Raw genomic sequence first — 21,493 nt, 5'->3', positions numbered from 1 at the left:
TGAGCAGATTAAAGGGATTGTTACGTGAATGACATTCATCACCTATCAGTTGACACATTGCTGATCATCAGGAGCTCAGTGATTGCTAAAACAGGGAAGTGGTGTCTTTATACACTTGTAAGGCACTTTAATAAGTAGAAACATTTTCGTACAACTCGAGGTTGCACCAAAATTTTGTGACTCGGCATTTGCACACCAGTTTTCTCAGCTCCGCCAAAATGGACAGAGCTTGGACGCAGCAGGGGCATGATGCCATGGCTCGACTAATTCATGACAAGCTGTGTTCTACCTTACTCCAGAAATTTTACTCCAGTCTTTTACTAGAGTAAGGTTTATGAAGAGACGCATGACATTTTTCAGACGCGCCTGATTCATTCAAAGTGTGCACCTCTGACATGCCCCCTGAACACTAGACTTGATGAATCAGGGACTTTGTCTGGCCTTAGCGAGACTGCAGACTTGTAGTCTATGTGACTGAAGACTTGTGAATACTCTCTCATCACACAAACTGTGCGCTATGAGAATTCTCTGGTGCCAGGGGCATGACAGCAAGCATGTCATTTGCATACATGCATCACATGTCGATTAGATGGGTGCCACCTCACTCAATTCAAGTGTACTGAGCGAGGTCGGACACAGTCTAGTCAGAATGTGTCCAGAAGTCCAAAAATTGCAGGGAGCAGGTGGTCATGTGACCGCAAGTATGCAATGTGAGGATTCATAAGTTTGCAGTCACATAGAGTGACTGCAGACTTGTAGCCTAAAGCTAGACAACCCATTCAAGCAGATTATGGTACCATCATTATTTATAAACTTCCTGTCACTGACTATAGTCTGGCTCTCCACGGCACCAAAAGGTAATTACTCATTTTCACAGTAATACAGTGGTTTGTAAAAGTTTAGGCACCCCTGGTCAAAATTACAGTTATTGTAAACAGTTAAGCAAGTTGATGAAATGATCTCTACAAGGCCTAAAGTTAAAAGATATTTCCTTAGTATTCGGCAAAAAAAAAAAAAATTCTCCATTTTCATCTTTTACATTTTCAAAATTACAAAAAAAAGAAAAATGAGCCAATGCAAAAAATTTGGCACCCTGCATAATTAATAGCACCTTCTTTAGAAAGTATCACATCTTGTAAATGGTTTTTTGTTGCCAGACAACAGTCTTTCAATTCTTGTTTGAAGGATTTTCAACCATTCTTCCTTCGAAAATTCTTCCCAGTCCTGTGAGATTCCTGGGTCGTCTTGCAAGCACTGCTATTTTGAGGTCCAGTCAATGATGTTCAGATCAGGGGACAGTGAGGGTCTCATCAAAAGTTGCAAGCTGAAGGTTTTATATAGTCTTGTGGATTTTGATGTGTGTTTAGTATCATTATCCATTTGTAAAAGCCATCCTTTTTTTTTTTTACTTCAGGTTTTTTTTTTTTGTTTTTTTTTTAACAGATGCTCTTATGTGTGTATCAAGAATTTGTTGAAATTTCATTGAATCCATTCTTCCCTCTACCCGTGAAACATTCCCCTTGCCACTGGCTGCAACACAACCCCAAAGCACGATTGATCCACCCTCATGCTTAATGGTTGATGAGATGTTCTTTGCCCTTTTATCTACACACAAACCTTTGATGTGAATTGTATAGCGAGGAAGCAGAAGAGGTTTTCTTTTGATGACTTTTGCAGGAAGGCCAAATTTGTGCAGGTGTCTCTGAACAGTAGAACAAAGTACCACTATTCCAGAGTCTGATAAATCTTTCTGAAGGTCTTTTGCAGTCAAGCGGGGGGTGAGAGCTAGCAATCCTTCGAGCTCTCACTGAAATTTTGCTTAGTTTTCCACATCTTATATTGACTGCCACTGTTCCTGTTAAATGCTATATCCTAAGTACATTTCGAAATGAGTAAAGTCAACTTAAAAATGCTTTGCTATCTTTCATTTTCACAGTGCTTAGCAGCTGCTCAGAAGAACCCATGGCTGCTGTATTTTGGCTCAAGGTTAGAGGAGGCTAGGTTTTTTTATAAAGCGCACCACCTAGCCTTTCCTAACGATGATAGTGAACAACCCCAACTGGCTAATTAATGCCTGACATCTTGGTCAAAGTTACTGAGCATACAAATATCCAAGGGTGTCCAAACTTTTGCATCTGTCCATTTTCCTTTTGGCAATTTTTAAAATGACTATATATTTCTTTTTTTGTCCTAAAATATGAAGGAAAGGAGTCATCTTTAACTTTAGGCCTTTTAGAGATTGTTTAATTTTCAACTTGCTTAACTATTCACAACAACAGTAATTTAGACTAGAGGTGCCTAGACTTTTACATGCCACTGTACAGACTGAAGGCATATTGTCCTCTGTATTACACCTGTATTTATATATGAACTTACAGCGTCTTCTAAGTCAATACACAAGCCATTTTTATGCTCCAAATCATTGTACAAATTATTCAGATGTCGGTACGTCTCATTACAATTTAGGCAGACTCTTGAAACATTGCCTTGTGATGAGATTGGAGGTTCCTGAAATTAAACAGAAAACAAAAAAAACAACTCTTAAGAAGCATTAGTAATAAAAAAAAGCCAATATAATAGCAAAACATACAACACTGATAAAATAGTAAAACAATCAGCCTAAACTAGAACTATGTAAACCCAGACTGACCTTCATTGTATTGTTGAAGCACTGGATTAAGGTGTCAAAGGAATCCATGAATTCAGACGTGCTGTTTAATACGCCAGTGCTGTTCGTCTGTAAGCAGTCTGTAAAAATGAAGTCACATATTAATACTGTTACTGTATGGGGTAAAAAAAAATAACAATTGTCTTATTAAATTAAAACTTATAGAAAGTACAGAATGCTCTTATTTTATCATTTTGCTTTTAAACTATAATTAAATAAAAAAAATCTTGCAATCTTCACACTGGCCACTAAGCCCAATCTAAAAATTCATGCTTCACTTCCTGTTCAGGAAGTCAAATGAACATAGGCTGAAATAGACTCACTCTGACATTCTACAAGAAAGCTTTCTTTGCAATGATATGACGAGGAAAAGGTCATAGTGAAGAGAATCTTGTTTTACCGACTGTATATATAAGAGGAGTGATCTTTCATTGTAACCCTGTCTGTGATGATAAAGAGACTGCTGAAAAGTCATCTCTACAGAACAGGAAGTATGAGTCAAGTATTAGGTTTGGTGGTTAGTGGGAATACTGCAATTGCAGATTTTTTTTCAATGTATAGTGATATAAAAAGTGAAAACGAAAACTATCAAAAATACATTTAACATAAAAACCTGATTTAAACAGTTAAGTCTTTACTGATGACACGTCCAATTTACATTCTGCCATTTACTGCTTTATTATGACTTACTACCCATGGGCCAAATCATTGTAACATTCACCACAATTACTGTAACTTTTCTATAAGCCATAGCTTTCATTAAAGAAATACGCTAATCTATATATCTCTATATACTCAATCTGTAGTAGCCGCTCTATACAAATTCACAGTTCTCGCCCAGTTTGGGTGAAATTTGGCACGCCCCCTCTCCACTCACAGGAGCAGAATACTGCGCACGTTACATCTCGCTAGCGTCCCCCCGTCATGAGATTTATTATGTATACCCTCCTCACATGTAAAGCGCCATAGAATAAATGGCGCTATAATAATAAATAATAACACCATCATCCACCAGGTTATATAATAAAGTGTCTTGTTTAGAAACACCCTGTATTATACAATCACTTACTTTACAGTTGTAATAGGATATGTTTTACTTCAGGCCTTCCAACACCACATAGGTATTTAGCACTTCATTGGTTGTGCCCCCTATATATATATATATATATATATATATATATTAGAGTAACATTGGCTGGCTGGATTTAAATAGTCATTCTGTGCTGACATAGTCCCTTTAAAGGAAAGGTGCCGCAATTTTATATAATTTGCAAAAAAAGAGTAAGTAACAAAACATGTTGTTTCCGCAAATGTTGTACTAACTAGGATTTATGGTTTGTTTGTAATAATGTATCCACTGGGCGCTGCCATCTTGATTTGCAGATCTGTGGAGGACTCATACAGTCTGCAAATATGGCCGTCCCTGGACATAGGAGACTGCAGTCGGCTCCCGACCCCACCATGCAGCCTTATTAGCAGTGAACTGGGCACACCCCTGTGGGCTGCACCATTCACTGCTGTAGGTGTGGCTGGGCGCCATTTTACTGTAGCCCAGTGCTATCTGCTGAGCTCCACTTTCTGCACCGTGCTTCCTGCTCCAGCTCCACTGTCCTCCTGCTCTGTCTCCGCCTCCTCACTCACACACAGCCCCAGTGATCTCCGGTAATCTGACACCTTTGCTTTTATGAGAGCTTTTATGGCTGTCTGAGGACAGTGACATATACAGCCCATAGTCTAGTGTATAATTGGGGGTGGGGGCTGGAAGTTTCACCAGTGTGGGCATATCTGTAATACTGTCTCCTGTGATACTGCCTGCTGAGCTGTGTATCTAATCCTATCCTGTGTGATACTGACTACTGAGCTGTGTATCTAATCCTATCCTGTGTGATACTGACTGCTGAGCCGTGTATCTAATCCTATCCTGTGTGATACTGACTGCTGAGCCATGTATCTAATCCTCTCCTGTGTGATACTGTCTGCTGAGCCGTGTATCTATTCCTATCCTGTGTGACACTGACTGCTGAGCTGTGTATCTAATCCTCTCCTGTGTGATACTGTCTGCTGAGCCGTGTATCTAATTCTCTGCCGTGTGATACTGCTCTTCTGAAATACTCTGTGCTGCTGTCACCCTGCTGGTTTTATGTGTGATCTACATGGTGGTATTGTGTATGATCTATATGGCGGCATTGTGTGTGAAGTATATGGCGGTATTATTTGTGATCTGCTAAAAGGGGACCCATTCTAGGGTGGTTCTGGCTGAGCACCTGCACACGGGTCAGGGGTAATAGGTGCAGTCAGGGGAGGGCTGGTGAGGCCGCTGAAGAGAGGGGTCTCATTTTTATCGTTACTGTATGGCTCCATTCCCCCCCAGCCTGCTTCCCAGCGTCACCCCGGACCGCGCCTGTCGCCTCGCTTTCACACATCGCCAGGACAGAATCTGAGGAGGGGAATGGGGTCTTTGCATGCAAAGTCTGGATCAGAACAGGCCATCAATCAGCAGAAATGTTTCCTGGATTTCTGTGCTGCTGTCTCCCTGCTCCTCCCCCATATATCTCCCTCTGTGCCCCCCATAGACCAGCGCACTGCTCTCCTGAAATACTGTGTGCTGCTGTCACTCTGCTCCCTCCACCATATATCTCTCTCTGTGCCCCCCATAGACCAGCGCACTGCTCTCCTGAAATACTCTGTGCTGCTGTCACCCTGCTCCTCCCTCATACATCTCCCTCTGTGCCCCCCATAGACCAGCGCACTGCTCTCCTGAAATACTGTGTGCTGCTGTCACCCTGCTCCCTCCACCATATATCTCTCTCTGTGCCCCCCATAGACCAGCGCACTGCTCTCCTGAAATACTGTGCTGCTGTCTCCCTGCTCCTCCACCATATATCTCTCTCTGTGCCCCCCATAGACCAGCACACTGCTCTCCCGAAATACTCTGTGCTGCTGTCACTCTGCTCCCAGAATCCTTGCTGCCTGCCATCCTCGGTGACCGAAGACCCCATTCCTCACCTCAGATCCTGTCCTGGCGATGTGTGAAAGTGAGGTGACAGGGGCCTGATATATGGAGGAAGGAGCAGGGTGACAGCAGCACAGAGTATTTCAGGAGAGCAGTGTGCTGGTCTGTGGGGGGCACCCTGTTCGGTGCCAGGGATTGTACATAGAGTGCTGTGTTTTATACACATGGATGGACCGTCTGCTCCACAGAAATCCAGGACACATTTCTGCTGATTGGTGACCTGTTCTGATCCAGACTTTACATGAAAAGACAGTCAGTAACTTTGCAGGCCCCATCAAAATGGCTGCTCGCTGTGTTTCTAGATGTCATCCTCTTTTCCCTTATCAAACACCCAATAGGAGAGGAGAGGAGTGACACCACACCCATCTCAGCAGATTCCGCCCATACAGTGTCCATTTTAGGGCATGATCATATATTAAAATCAAACATCATGGACACTGTATGCCCATAATTACTGCAGGACAGTAATGTGAGCTAGTTGTACACTAGGTTTTTGTGCCAAATTTCAGTATCTGCTCCCCCTAGTGTTAACAAGTGGAAATGCCAAACTTTTTAAAATTATTTTTCATATTTAACAAAATTAAAAACAAATGATAATATTTAAGAAAATGTAAACATTAATTCTTTACATTTTTTCAATTGCTGAAAATTTTTTTGGGATGGCACCTTCCCTTTAAATGTTAAAACCCTGCTGTCAGTGATTAACAGTGGCATTTACATGGTTAAAGAGCAGTTCCTGAGCCCACTCCATACACGCGCACTCTAATTATGACAAAGTTTTGTCAGGGTAGGCAAAAGGGTTAAATCAAACTGGTTTTCTACAGCGAGTAGCAAAGTTTCATACCTTTTAAGCAATTTGTGCTACAGTAGTTGTTCTATGGATTCAGACTATTCTGGCTAATCTTTGCTCTTTAAGTGCAACATTAAAGGGTTATTACCAACTTTCATCTATGCACAGGATAGGTGATAACTCTTGAACAGGGATCTGAAATGTTCTTTTCACTGTCTATGAGATTACCAGAAGTTTCATAGATTTTGAGCTCCATTCTCAAGAACGTTGGGGATCCCAGCAGTGGGACCCCAATCAATCAGCAGGTTACAATTTATCCTGTGGTTCTCACTTATGAAATTAGAACTAACCCTTTCTGCTTATAGCAGATTGGTATGAGTAGAACACAGTTCAGACCATACTTACTGTCACACTTTGAGTCACTCCACAGCTCACCAAAGAAATCATTAAGCTCCACAATGACCTGGACCCGGTCAGACCGCAGTAGTATTGTAGAACAGGTGACTGTGCTATTCTGCAAATTTGAGAAAATTACATGAAGCAATGAGCTTTGGAGACAAGGACATCTTATACATTTGTGTTTGCTAGTAACTGTATTATATCTACTCATAAAGCAGTGTAAAAGTCTCTGCTTACAGTCCCTGCCTGTATAATAGAAGGAATGTACGGAGCCTCCATGTCACATGCTATAGAGGAAGAGAGCTGCGTGCATGTGATGTTCTGCAGGACTGAAATAGCTCCTCGTATTACTCAGCTTCCTCACTCGGGTTTATTCAAAGAAAAAAAAAACACTATCATGTGAAATTGTGGGACTGGGGAGCCAAAATTTATGGTTACATGGAATCTAGCGGTTTACATATATACACACGTGGTCTAAACTGTTGGTACCACTCGTTTAATGACAGAAAAATCCACAATGGTCACAGAAATAAATTGAATCTGACAAAAGTAATAATAAATCAAAAATCTATGAAAATAAACAAATGAAAGTCAGACATTGCTTTTCAACCATGCTTCCACAGAATATTTAAAAAAATAAAACTCAGAATAGGCCTGGACAGAAATGATGGTACCCTTAACTTAATATTTTGTTGCACAACCTTTTGGGTCAATCACTGCAATCAAACGATTCCTGTAACTGTCAATGAGACTTCTGCACCTCTCGACAGGTATTTTGGCCCACTCCTCAAGAACAAACTGCTCCAGTAGTCTCGTGGTTGAAGGTTGCCTTTCCCAGACGGCATGTTTCAGCTCTTTCCAAAGATGCTCAATAGGATTTAGGTCAGGGATCAAAGAAGGCCACTTCAGAATAGTCCACTTCTCTTAGACTTGTATTAGCGATGGATGGCCGCACGTTTCGTTCGACGGATCCGTTGGAAATTCTCTGTCCGTCGGACGGAGACAATGGACATAGGAACGTTTTTTGTCTACGTTGAAAAGCGACGGATCCACCGCCATCCGTCGTTGACTATAATGGACGCCTATGGGCGCAGGATCCGTCACTGTCTGTCCAAAGACGGAATCCAGCGATGAATTCTGTTTTTTAAAACTAAGCACACCTGGAAAATTTATCTTCCTTTAATTTAACCCTCACAGCTCAGTTTTCCAATTCTGGCACATAAAAATTCTCTCTCTCTACACAAGGTACCAAGTTTACCTCAAGCTACATCTGCTGCGACGGATCCATAAAAAAAAACAAAAAAAAAAACTGACCCGTCACATCAGTTTTTCCCAATCTGCGCAGGATCCGTTTTTTCCTCACTTTGATGGATTGAGCCTGACTGGAAAAAAACTGATGTGTGAAAGAGGCCTTAGCCATTCTTGGGTGTTTTTAGCTGTGTGTTTTGGGAAATTATCCTGTTGCAAGACCCATGACTTGCGACTGAGACCAAGCTTTCTGACACTGGGCAGCACATTTCTCTCTAGAATCCCTTGACAGTCTTGAAATTTCATTGTACCCTGCACAGATTCTAGACACCCTGTGCTAGATGCAGCAAAGCAGCCCCAGAACATAACAGAGCCTCCTCCATGTTTCACAGTAGGGACAGTGTTCTTTTCTTGATATGCTTCATTTTTCTGTCTGTGAACATAAAACTGATGAGCCTTGCCAAAAAGTTCCATTAGGACATTCTCCCAGAAGCTTTGTGGCTTGTCAACATGTAGTTTGTCAAATTCCAGTCTGGCTTTTTTATGATTTTTTTTCCCCAACAATGGTGTCCTCCTTGGTAGTTTCCCATGAAGCCCACTCATACAACGACGGATGGTGCGATCTGACACTGATGTTCCTTGAGCTTGAAGTTCACCTTTAATCTGTTAAGAAGTTTTTCTGGGCTCTTTTGTTACCATTCATGTTATATAACTATATAACTCTTTGATTTGTCATCAATTTTCCTCCTGTGACCAAATCCATGAAGATTGGCTACGGTCCCATGGAGCGTAAATTTCTGAATAATAGGTGCAGCTGTAGTCACAGGAATATCAAGCTGCTTGGATATGGTCTTACAACTTTTTATTTAAAGGGAAGGTGCCGTGTTTTTTCATAATTTAATGTAAAAAAGAAAATCGTATAAAAAGATATTGACCCCCTAAGCTTGACTCAGTGGTGTGTATGGTTTTTTTTTTTTACTGTATTAATGCAGCCACTGGGAGCTGCCATCTTACCTTTCTGGCTGCTGAACGACACTTTCCATGCTCATTTACGGCAGTCCCTGGGCATAAGACATAACAGTCGGCTCCCGACCCTATCTCTTTCATTGCAGCAGCATCAGGAGTGAACTGGGCACGCCTCTTTGGGCAGCTCAATTCACAGCTGTAGGTGTGGCCAGGCGCCATCTTATTAGAGCCCAGTGCTTTCTTTTTAGCTCCATTTACACTCTATTGCAAGCCCTGTTATCACTGATGCTGTACTGTTCCACCACAACAGGGCTTGGATGTTCACTCTACACATACCAGCTACAGGAGAGGATACAGGACGAGCTCCTGGAGACCGAGCTGCTCTTTCCGAAACACCCGACCATCTGCTGCCCCTGCTCTTGCAAAACATAGGAGGAGCTGCTCCCTGCTGTTTCAAAACACTTGACAATCTGCTGGACATCTAATCCTCTCCTATGTGATACTGACTGCTGAGCCATGTATCTAATCCTTTCCAGTGTGATACTGTCTGCTGAGCCGTGTATCTAATCCTATCCTGTGTGATACTGTCTGCTGAGCCGTGTATCTAATCCTATCCTGTGTGATACTGAATGCTGAGCCGTGTATCTAATCCTATCCTGTGTGATACTGACTGCTGAGCCATGTATCTAATCCTCTCCTGTGTGATACTGACTGCTGAGCCGTGTATCTAATCCTATCCTGTGTGATACTGTCTGCTGAGCCGTGTATAAAATCCTATCCTGTGTGATACTGACTGCTGAGCCGTGTATCTAATCCTATCTTGTGTGATACTGCTCTCCTGAAATACTCTGTGCTGCTGTCACCCTGCTCCTCCGCCATATATCTCCCTCTGTTGCCCCATAGACCAGCACACTGCTCTCCTGAAATACTCTGTGCTGCTGTCACCCTGCTCCCAGAATCCTTGCTGCCTGCCATTCTCGGTGACCGAAGACCTCATTCCTCACCTCCTGTCCTGGCGATGTGTGAAAGCGAGGAGACAGGGGCCTGATATATGGTGGAAGGAGCAGAGTGACAGCAGCACAGAGTATTTCAGGAGAGCAGTGTGCTGGTCTATGGGGGGCACCCTGTTCGGTGCCAGGGATTGTACATAGAGCGCTGTGTTTTATACACATGGATGGGACCGTCTTCTTGTGTCTGCTCCACAGAAATCCAAGAAACATTTCTGCTGATTGATGACCTGTTCTGATCCAGACTTTGCATGCAAAGACCGTCAGTAACTTTGCAGGCCCCATCAAAATGGCTGCTCACTGTGTTCCTAAATGTCATCCTCTCTTTTCCCTAAGCAAACACCCAGAAGGGGAGGAGAGGAGTGACACCACACCCATGTCAGCAGATTCCGCCCATAATTACTGCAGGGCAGTAATGTGAGCTAGTTGTACACTAGGTTTTTGTGCCAAATTTCAGTAGCTGCTCCCCCTAGTGTTAACAAGTGGAAATGCCAAACTTTTTAAAATTATTTTTCACATTTTACAAAATTAAAAACAAATGATATTTAAGAAAATGTAAACATTAATTCTTAACATTTTTTCAATTGCTGAAAAAAAATTTTTTGGATGGCACCTTCCCTTTAACATGTTTGTCTATAATTTTCTTTCCAATCTCCTGAGACAACTCCTTCGCTTCCTCTGGTCCATGTTGAGTGTGATACACACCATGTCACCATCAGCACAGTGAGTATCTGTAGCCCTCTATACAGACCCACTCACTGATTCCAAGATTGTAGACACTTGTGATGCTAATTAGTGGACACACCGCGATTTAACATGTCCCTTTTGTCACATTATTTTCAGAGGTACCATCATTTATGTCCAGGCCTATTTCATGAGATTTTTTTTTTTTAATTCTGTGGAAGCATGTCTGAAAAGCAATGTCTGACTTTCATTTGTTCATTATCATAGATTTTTGATTTATTTATTACTTTTGTCAGATTCAAGTTATTTCTGTCACCATTGTGGGTTTTTCTGTCATTAAACGAGGGGTACCAACAATTTTGACCACGTGTGTATGATACATGGTTATTAAGGGGATTCTTCACTAATTTTAAATTGATAACTTATTCTTGGGATAAGTCATAGCATAAGATTGGAGTGGGTCTGAGACATCCACTGGGTCAACAGTTCTTACCTCCGCTGGTAACGAGGATGTAAACAGTAATAGGCTGCCATGTACTGGCAATAAAAGCTCATCTGCAGCACTCGGCAGCGGCCACTAAACAGTGTACAGAGCTACTACATTCTGCACCACAAACTGAGGGGAGAACAGCTGATCTACAAGGAGCTGCCTGTTAGACCCCCATCAATCCTATATGGATCAATTATCCTATGCTAAGGATGGGTCATGAGTATAAAAGTAGTGGAGAACCCTTTTAATATTCTATTGCAACACTACATAAAATTGGTCAGTAAACAGTACAACTGATATGTGTAGGACATCCCTTGGCAGAAATGAGCCACATGAGCAAACGGCTGAATTTGCCACGGCAAGCCTATATCAGAAAGACATTTCCTGTATGGAGGGACTGCAGAAGAAATGTAGCATTACATGACCGTTATTCATGCAAGATATGGACTTCTCAAGGCAGTTCTTTAACTTGGCACAAGTGGAAGCCCCCGCTATAAGGACAGGGATTATCTTCATGAAACATGGCAGCTAGTTTGAAAGCCACCATATAGATAAGTTGATTGGTACAGATGTAGATCATCAGTCTCCCTGTAAACTGATCGTTTGTCAGAGAAATTTGCCATCATTAGAATGTATGGCCATTCAAGTAATACATGGACAACTCTGGTCCATCAAGGAGAAATCGCCTATCTGCTCTGACTCAGACCATTGAAGATCACAGAGTGAGGAAAAAACCTTGTGAGTTAAGGGCCCGTTACACTAAGCGATATCGCTAGCAATATCGCTATAATGTCACTGGTTTTGTGACGTAGCAGCGATATTGCTATGTGTGACACTTGCCTCCGACCGGCTCCCCCGCTGATTATCGCTGATCACGCGAGAACGTCCTGTACAGTTTCTCGTCGTCAGCTTCCTGCGGGTGGGAGGACGTCAGGATCGCCTCGTCTGACAGGTAAGTAGCAAACCCCGACCGCTGCTATGTCGCTGGTTAGATTTGCCTGTTTGGCAGCTCACTAGCGACCACTTAGCGATGCACCAGCGATCTTGACCGTGTCATATCGTGGTCGGCATCGCTGGTGCATCGCTAAATGTAACGGTACCCTTAGTTTGGGTGCTGCTATTGGATATAAAATATCCAGAATGGTTTGAAGACAGAATTTTATTTAACGAGTTTCCTGATGAATCAAGTGGATGAACTCCGAAACGTATCGTTAAATAAAATCCTCTATGCAAACCTGTCTCTGGACATCTCCTATCCCCTAGCAGCGCAATCACTTCATGGTCTTTGGGAGTGGAGACGAGTCCATATTCATTACTTTAATGAACGCGTCCATATTCATTACTTTAATGAATGGTGTCACATGACCGCACAGGAAGAAGAGAGGAAGAGAGATGCAGACGCCGGGACTGAGATGTAGCAGAGCCTGATATGCAGACGCCAGTAGGGCGAGTATGATGTCTTCTGCTCCCCCGCACACCCTACGGCTTTCTGGCGTATGATTGGTGTATAAGCCGAGAGGGGGAGTTTTCAGCACAAAAAAAATGTGCTGAAAATCTCGGCTTATACATGAGTATATACGGTAATTAATAACAGAGCCAATGGTACTTAATGACCAAGCCAATTTTTACAATTCTGACCACTGTCAAGTTATAAAGTTATAGCTCTGGAACGCTTCAAGGTATCCTACTGATTGTTTTTTTTTTTTCCGTGGCATATTGTACTTCATGTTAGTGGTAAGATTTCTTCGATATAACTTGCGTTTATTTATGAAAAAAAAAAAGGAAATTTAGCACACATTTTTAAAATTTTCAAACTTTTAAGTTTTGTACCCTTAAATCAGACAAAAAAATAAACATTTCCTACGTCTACTTTACATCTGCACAATTTTGGAAACAATTTTTTTTTTGGTAAGACGTTATAAGGGTTAAAAGTTGACCAGTGATCTCATTTTTCCAACAAAATTTACTAAATCAATTTTTTAGAGTTTTTTTTTTTTTTTTGGGGGGGGGGGGGGGGTCAATATAACAGGAAATACCCAAATGTGAAGCCATTCTAAAAACTGCACCCCTGAAGCATTCAATAAACTTCTTGAATATGCGCAAAACTATATTCAAGAAGTTTATTGAATGCTTCAAGAGAACTAAAGCAATGTGGAAGGAAAAAGTGAACATTCTACAGTACTTATTTAGCAAAAAAATTTACTTTGGAACCAAACTTTTTTTTATTTTCACAAGGGTATCAGGAGAAAATGGACCACAAAATTTGTTGTGCAATTTCTCCTGAGTACGTTGATACCCTGTATGTGGGAGAAAGCTACTGTTTGGGCACATGACAGGGCTCAGAAGGGAGGGAACACCGTTTGACTTTTTGAACGCAAAATTGGCTGGAATCAATGGTGGGCGCCATGTCGGGTTTGGAGACCCCCCTGATGTACCTAAACAGTGGAATCACCCAAACTCTAACTCAAACCCTAACCCCCAAAACACCGCTAAGGCTGAGTTCACACGTGGCGGTTTTTCGCGTTTTCGCGGCGGTTTTAAACGCGAAATTTTGCAGCGAAAAATAAGCATCCCATGCAATCCTATGGGATTCCGCAATGCTGTGATAATGCTGCGTTTTTTTCCGTGGCGGAATCGCTTCGCGGTAAAAAACACAGCATGCTCATTAATTTAGCGGAATCGCAGCGATCCCGCACCCATAGGATTTCATTGTTCCGCTTACTTCCCGCATGTGGCTGTGCCCACCATGCGAAAAGTAAGCAGAACATTTGCGGATGATATCCACGGCCCTGAGGAGAGGAGACTGTCCTTCGGGCTGTGGGTACCATATCCCTGTGAAAAATAGAATTAAAATAAAAAATATTGTTTATTCTCACCTTCCGGCGTCCCGCGCAGCCTTCCCGCCTCTCTCCACGCTCCGGGTCCCAGTAATCCTTTGTGAGTATGACCGCGATGACGTCGAGATCTCGCGGGAGCGCGACGTCTTGCGGTCATTCGAGCAAAGGATTACTGGGACTGGGAGCGTGGACAGAGGCAGGAAGGCTGCGCCGGACGCCGGAAGATGAGGATAACTTTTTTTTTTTACATTTTATCTTTTACTACTGAGGCAGCATCAGTAGTAAAAAGTTGGTCACACTCGTCAAACACTTTGTTTGACGAGTGTGACCAACCTGTCAATCAGTTCTCCAAGCGATGCTCCAGATCGCTTGGAAAACGCTAGCATTTTGAACGCTAATTACACTTGCAAATCGGGAAAATCGCGGGAATTTAAAATGCGATTTTCCCGCGGAATGGAATCCGGAATTCTCGCGTAACTTCCGCGAGAGTTCTGCTACGTGTGAACGTAGCCTAACTCTAATCCCAACCCCAACCATAACCCTAACACACCCCGTTCCATAACCACAATCATACCCCTAACCACAACTCTAACCATAACCCCAACCCTCACCCCAACCCTAAACATAGCTCTAACCTCAACCCTAGCTCCAACCTTAACCCTAGCTATAACTGTTGTGAATTTGCTTTCTGGCCTCCCTCTGGTTATTACTGAAGGTAGTGGAACTGGTCAGATCGACAGAGGGGTTGCGAGTTCTCTTTCTGTGCTCCCTCTGGTGGTTACTGGAGGTAATGGAGCTGATCTGTTTGACAGAGGCTTGCCACCTGATAATGATGATAACGATTGGAGATCTGGGGTTTCAGATTGCGATTTAAGACAGCCGACTCCCTCTATCCCTGCTGGTGTTTTGCTTCCTGTTCCTCCTGAGGTCTGATTTCTCTAGCTCTGTCCCTGCATGTTCAGCTAAGTAGTTTATTTGCTATTCTGTTTGGATTTGATCTCGTAATGTTTATCTCTTCTTGGTGCGGGTCAGCCAGTTCCGGCAGGGGCTGTGCTGAATCACCGCCCATATGTTACTGCTTGTGCCAGTTTGTTTTATCCCCTGTTAGATTGGTCTCTTTTTGCTCTGCTTTGAGAATATACCAGAGTGCTGATATAGTGGGGGGCGAAGTCGTGTGACTTCAGTGTTTTTTTGCATCAGACGTGTTGGACTTTTTGCAGGGTTTTTTGCATGATTGCAGACAGTGTCTTTCCTGTCTAGTCAGTGTGGGCCCCATCATTTGCTCAGTCTATTTTCCTGCCTGTGCTTGCGTTTTCATCTTGTCTCACCGACAATATATGTTTGGGGGCTATCTATACCTTTGGGGTCTGCTCTGGGACAGTTTAGATTTCCCCTTTCTTGCTTTAGGCTTAGTTAGCTCTCCGGCTGTGCCGAGGCATCTAGGATCATCGCAGGTATGCTCCACGGTTACTGCTAGTTGTGTGGATAGGATCAGGGGTCTGCAATCCGCTTAGTTACCAACCTCTCTGATTTTCTGTGGCTTAGCCTGGACCTGCTCTTCTCCTCGGTGACCCATTCATAACATATAACCCCAACTATAATCCCAACCATAACCCTAACGGAAATAAAAAAATTTTATTTTATTATGTTTACTTAACTAGGGGGGTGATAAAGGTGGGTATTATTTACTATTTACATTTGTCTATCCTCTGATGTGTTAGATCATATCAGAGGAGAGAGAAATTATATGGGAAATCGGACTTTTTTCTTCTTTTTTTGCTGTCGCCGTCATTCCATGAATAACGGTGATCGCAACATTGGGGGTCGGTAAAAACCGACCCGAATCATCTACCCCCGATAGCTGAGACCATGGAGAATTTCCAATGCAGGGGGGCGCTATAACTATTTCTCAGCGCAGTTAAAAAATGGCGCTGAGGAATAAGTACCCTTAACTGACGCGGTTAAAAGGCATATTGGCAGTTGTTGAGAGGTTAAAAAGGTCCCTTAGTCTGTTTCAGTAGGCTCCACAATCATAGGGAAGACTGCCGACTTGACAGATGTCTAGAAGGCAGTCATTGACACACTCCACAAGGAGGGTAAGCCACAAAAGTTCATTGCAAAAGAAGCTGGCTGTTCACAGAGTGCTGTATCCAAGCATATTAATGGAAAGTTGAGAGGATAACCGGGATAACCGCAGCCTTGAAAGGATTGTTAAGAAAAGGCCATTCAAAAATTTGGGGGAGATAAACAAGTAGTGGATTGCTGCTGATCATTGCTCCAAGAGTCACCACACACAGACGTATCCAGGACATGGGCTACAAGTGTCGCATTCCTTGTGTCAAGCCACTCATGACCAATAGGCAACGCCAGAAGCGTCTTACCAGGGCCAAGGAGAAAAAGAACTGGACTGTAGCTCAGTGGGTCCAAGGTGTTGTTTTTAGATTAAAGTAAATTTTGCATTTCATTTGGAAATCAAGGTCCCAGAGTCTGGAGGAAGAGAGGAGAGGCACACAATCCAAGCTGCTTGAGGTCTAGTGTGAAGTTTCGGGGAGCCATGTCATCTGCTGGTGTAGGTCCACTGTGATTTATCAAGACCAAAGTCAGCGCAGCCGTCTACCAGGAAATTTTAGAGCACTTCATGCTTCCCTCTGCCAATAAGCTTTTTGGAGATGGAAATTTCATTCTCCAGCAGGACTCGGCATCTGTCCACACGGCCAAAAGTACCAATACCTGGTTTAAAAATAACAGTATCACTGTGCTTGATTGGCCAGCAAACTAACCTGACCTTAACCCCATAGAGAATCTGAAGATGAGACATCAGACCCAACAATGCAGACGAGCTGAAGGCTGCTATCAAAGCAACCTGGGCTTCCATAACACCTCAGCAGTGCCACAGGCTGATCGCCTCCATGATATGCCGCATTGATGCAGTAATTGATGCAAAAGGAGCTCCAACCAAGTATTGAGTACATTTACTGAACATACATTTCAGTAGGCCAACATTTCGGATTTTAAAATCATTTTTCAAGCTGGTGTTCTAAAGTATTCCAATTATCTCAGTAAATTGACTTTTGGGCTTTCATTGGCTGTAAGCCATAATCATGAACATTAACAGAAATAAACACTTGAAATAGATCACTCTGTTGGTAATGACTCTATATAATATGAAATTCACTTTTTGTATTGAACAAATGAAAAATATTTTGATGATATTCTATTTTTGGGAGAAGCATCTATAGGTGGGAAGATGCACTTAAAGGGAATCTGTCACCCCATTTTTCGAGTGTGAGCTGCCGGCACCGCCATCAGGGGCTCATCTACATCATTCTGTAATGCTGTAGATAAGCCCCCGATTAACCTGAAAGATAAGAAAAACGAGTTATATTATACTCACCAGGGGGGGCGGTCCGGTTTTGGTCTGATGGGAGGTGCCGGACCACAACACCCATCTTCTAACGGTGAAGTCCTCTTTGCTGCCTGTCGTGGCTCCTGCGCAGGCACACTGCTCTGCCCTGTTGAGGGCAGAGCAGAATACTGCAGTGCGCAGGCGCCGAACCTCTCCCGATGCCTGCGCACTGCAGGACTCTGCTCTGCCCTCAACAGGGTAGAGCAGTGCGCCTGTGCAGGAGTCACGACAGGCAGCAAAGAAGAGGACGTCACCGTTAGAAGATGGGAGGCGCCGGACCGCGACACCCATTGGACCACAACCGGACCGCCCCTGGGTGAGTATAAAATCCAACTCATTTTTCTTATCTTTCAGGTTACATCAGGGGCTTATCTACAGCATTACAGAATTATGTAGATAAGCCCATGATGGTGGTGCCAGCAGCTCACACTCGAAAAATGGGGTGACAGATTTCGTTTAAATGATTGGTGACGCCATGGTGCAGAGTGCCTGTACTTAGTTTGGACAGTCATTCTGTGAAAAAGGGGCCGAGAAGAGGGGCATAGAGCTGCATCATCCTTCACACTATACATATTTGTGGTACTAATCCCATTATGGCTCCAGGTAACCTTTTGACCTAAAGCTTTATGCAGAAGGTAAAAAACATATAGAAGGGCATAAATGTGAGAAACTTTCCAACATTCAGAAGGACCCAGAAAATCCTAAATATGTAATAATGAAATTTACGAAATCTCTTAATGTCACATGCACCTGAAATAAGGAAGAGAGCACTACTTCCCTGTGTGAACGTGCATCCACTCACTACACTGTACTTGGTGGCCTTCTAATCCAATACATGGCCTAAAAGTGAGGTCACTTTATAATGATGACAGGTCACATGACCGTATATATATACACACATACACAACTGCAGCAGTGAGATACTGCTTTTCCAACACACCTGGATGATGGGATTTCCAATCTTGCTCATAGTAGCTTTGAGTTCGCCATATTCCTTGTAGCAGTGTTGGCACAGCCGGACGGGCCTTGCCATGCTCACCAAGCAGTTGCTGAGAGTGGCGCTGTTGTTAGCAAATTCCTCTAAAAGCTGGGCACACTGGGAAAGGTCTGGTGTGGGGTCAGGCGCCAAGGAATAGGCTGGCAACAGTGACAGGGCAAGCTGCTCTGCCCATTGGGCCCTGGGTAGCAATTCAGTATCTGCATCAAATGTCCATTCTGTGGCCATACACAGCCCAGTCATCACCAGGCAGGCGGTAACAAACAGCATGGTGCAGGAGCCAGGGGCAAAGTACAGGCTAGGGCAGGGTGCAGGAGCCAGGGGCAAAGTACAGGCTAGGGCAGGGTGCAGGAGCCAGGGGCAAAGTACAGGCTAGGGCAGGGTGCAGGAGCCAGGGGCAACGTACAGGCTAGGGCAGGGTGCAGGAGCCAGGGGCAAAGTACAGGCTAGGGCAGGGTGCAGGAGCCAGGGGCAAAGTACAGGCTAGGGCAGGGTGCAGGAGCCAGGGGCAAAGTACAGGCTAGGGCAGGGTGCAGGAGCCAGGGGCAAAGTACAGGCTAGGGCAGGGTGCAGGAGCCAGGGGCAAAGTACAGGCTAGGGCAGGGTGCAGGAGCCAGGGGCAAAGTACAGGCTAGGGCAGGGTGCAGGAGCCAGGGGCAAAGTACAGGCTAGGGCAGGGTGCAGGAGCCAGGGGCAAAGTACAGGCTAGGGCAGGGTGCAGGAGCCAGGGGCAAAGTACAGGCTAGGGCAGGGTGCAGGAGCCAGGGGTAAGCTACAGGCTAGGGCAGGGTGCAGGAGCCAGGGGCAAAGTACAGGCTAGGGCAGGGTGCACTCACACTTAGACTTGTTCCTCCAAAGGGTGCATAACGAAGCCCCACTCAGAAGCTGCGGTAGTTACCTATCGCACAAGCCCCGGTGTATCTCCCAGCACACACACTGCAGCTCCGGTATATACCCGAGCAGCACACACGGGACCGCGCACCACACACACTGACGAGCTCTTCCGTGTGCACGGGCCAGTGGGCGGGACTTCCTGCTATCCCTTTCCTCTGCAGCTGCACAGTGTATACAGGGCCGTGCTGTGCCTAATTCTGTCACTAGATAACAGGTTGCTGAACTTGGTTTCCTATTTCTTCATTTTTTTTCTAATTTATGACTGTGATTTTTTTTTATTAAAAGGGATGGTCAGAAACATTGATTTTCATCCCAAATTACTAGCTATTTATAGTAATAATCTAATAATATCTTTTCATTAAAAATTCCCTATCGTTCCCTGTTTCCATTTTGATAATATCCTGTTTGAGAATCCCAGTGCATGCTGGGATACTGAAACGAAGCGTCATCAGTGATTTCTGTTTCAGGGTCTGTCTGGGCTAGTCCCTGCTCTACTGAGCAAACGGTTGTCCATTCCGATGTATGCTCATGCGCCCTTCTTACTGCGCAATATCCTACTCATTGTACAGTAACAATGCACTCTCTCGTCGGACCCTGACGAGAAGTGACCAGCAGGCAATGGAGCGCACTGTTAGTGCACTTTATAAGAAAAGAGCACAGCGAGCAAAGACCAAAATGGTAATCACTCAGGGGGTTGGGGTTGATCCTTGCTCTCTCTGCTTGCCACGTTCTATAATTCACACTGAGATTGAGCTTTGGTGTTGGATCATCACTTTTAATTAAAAGCAGCAAGGGAGTGCACTGTCACTGTGCGCTGAGAAGAATAGTGCAGAGTAAGAAGGGCACATACTGAGCATACGCCAGATTTCACAACCAATATTTGCTTAGTAGAGCTGGGACTGAAATGGACATCACTGATTACACTTCTTTTCAGAGTGGGGACAGAGGCTGCAGCAGTGACCACTGCCACTGATGACATCCTGCTTGTGTACCCCAGCAAGCACTGGGGGCTCTCAAACAGAACGTCATCAAAACAGAAATAGGTATAGAAAATTAAAGCAGAATAGTGAGACACTAGTAGGGCTTTTTATCCCCTTCACAATCTTTGACGTACCCATATGTCATGGTCGGATAGGGGTTCCCAAACTTTGACGTATAGATACAGCATTGTGATCGTGCGCAGCACAAGAGCTGTGCCCGCCAGGGCCGGACTGGGACTAAAATTCAGCCCTGGCATTTGAAGTTACAAAGGCCCACTAGTCACATGGTGACTATATAATATCTTTGTACACTTGTAGGTTACAAGAAGTGAGAGGAGATTAAGGCTATGTGCACACGTTGCAGGTTCACCTGCGGTTTTTTCCGCGCGGAACCGCAGGTAAAACCACAGGTAAAGTGACCTGCGGTTTTCCTGTGGTTTGGTCTGCGGTTTTGCCCTGCGGTTTCACACCTCTACTATGTTAAAGGTGTGAAACCGCTGCAGAAACCACCCAAACAATTGACATGCTGCGGTTTGTAAACCACAGCAAAACCGCACGGAAAAAAATGCACCGTCAGCACAGCGTTTTTGAAAACCCATAGGGTTTCACTGTACTGTACTTGGTCTGCGGAACTGCTGCGTTTCCGCAGGGCCAAAACCGCTGCGGAAACGCAGCAGAATCCACACCGTGTGTAGATAGCCTAACACGCCTATATAACATGTAGTCACAGCTGTGCCCAGTATTTCAGCTCAGTCCTATTTATTGCTTTTAGGTACAGTACTCCTCCCAAAGCTCTGTCCCCTTTTGTATGCACGGTGACAGAATTCCTGGCAGAACTGCTCTCTATTGGGCAACCAGACCCCCTGGTCATAGCTGCCCCTATCATACCTCCCAAGTTTTGAAGAAGGGAAAGAGGGATAAAGACTGCAGCGCGCACAGCGCGCCGCTGCAAATTTTAAGCCATGCCCCGCCACATCCATTTTGCAACTAGTCACACCCATGTTCACGCCCAACCGCACGCATTTAGCACTGCTGATCACACTGACTGGTACTGAGGGCACAGTGGCTGGCATTATGGGCACACTGACTGGCACTAAGGAAGAGAGAAAGCAGA

General features: G+C 44.2%; 1 protein-coding gene across 1 annotated transcript in view; it reads right to left on the bottom strand.

Moving 5' to 3' along the window:
• OSTM1 (osteoclastogenesis associated transmembrane protein 1) overlaps positions 1-19,558 on the bottom strand; it is a 35,178-nt gene extending 15,620 nt beyond the window's left edge. The window contains exons 1-4 of the mRNA XM_073576060.1: positions 18,449-19,558; positions 6,877-6,985; positions 2,651-2,748; positions 2,377-2,508 (exon numbers count right to left, since the gene is read on the bottom strand). Coding sequence (XP_073432161.1) covers positions 2,377-2,508; positions 2,651-2,748; positions 6,877-6,985; positions 18,449-18,775 — 666 coding nt within the window. The 5' untranslated portion in view covers positions 18,776-19,558. The remainder of the gene's footprint in view (positions 1-2,376; positions 2,509-2,650; positions 2,749-6,876; positions 6,986-18,448) is intronic.
• Positions 19,559-21,493: the final 1,935 nt, after the last annotated feature.

The sequence above is a fragment of the Dendrobates tinctorius genome, unplaced genomic scaffold (genome assembly GCF_039654945.1).
Source record: "Dendrobates tinctorius isolate UK_male_01 unplaced genomic scaffold, ASM3965494v1 ptg000046l, whole genome shotgun sequence".
Lineage (NCBI taxonomy): Eukaryota > Metazoa > Chordata > Amphibia > Anura > Dendrobatidae > Dendrobates > Dendrobates tinctorius.
Note: the sequence above shows the minus strand (reverse complement) of the source record. Positions and strands in the feature narration are given on the sequence as shown.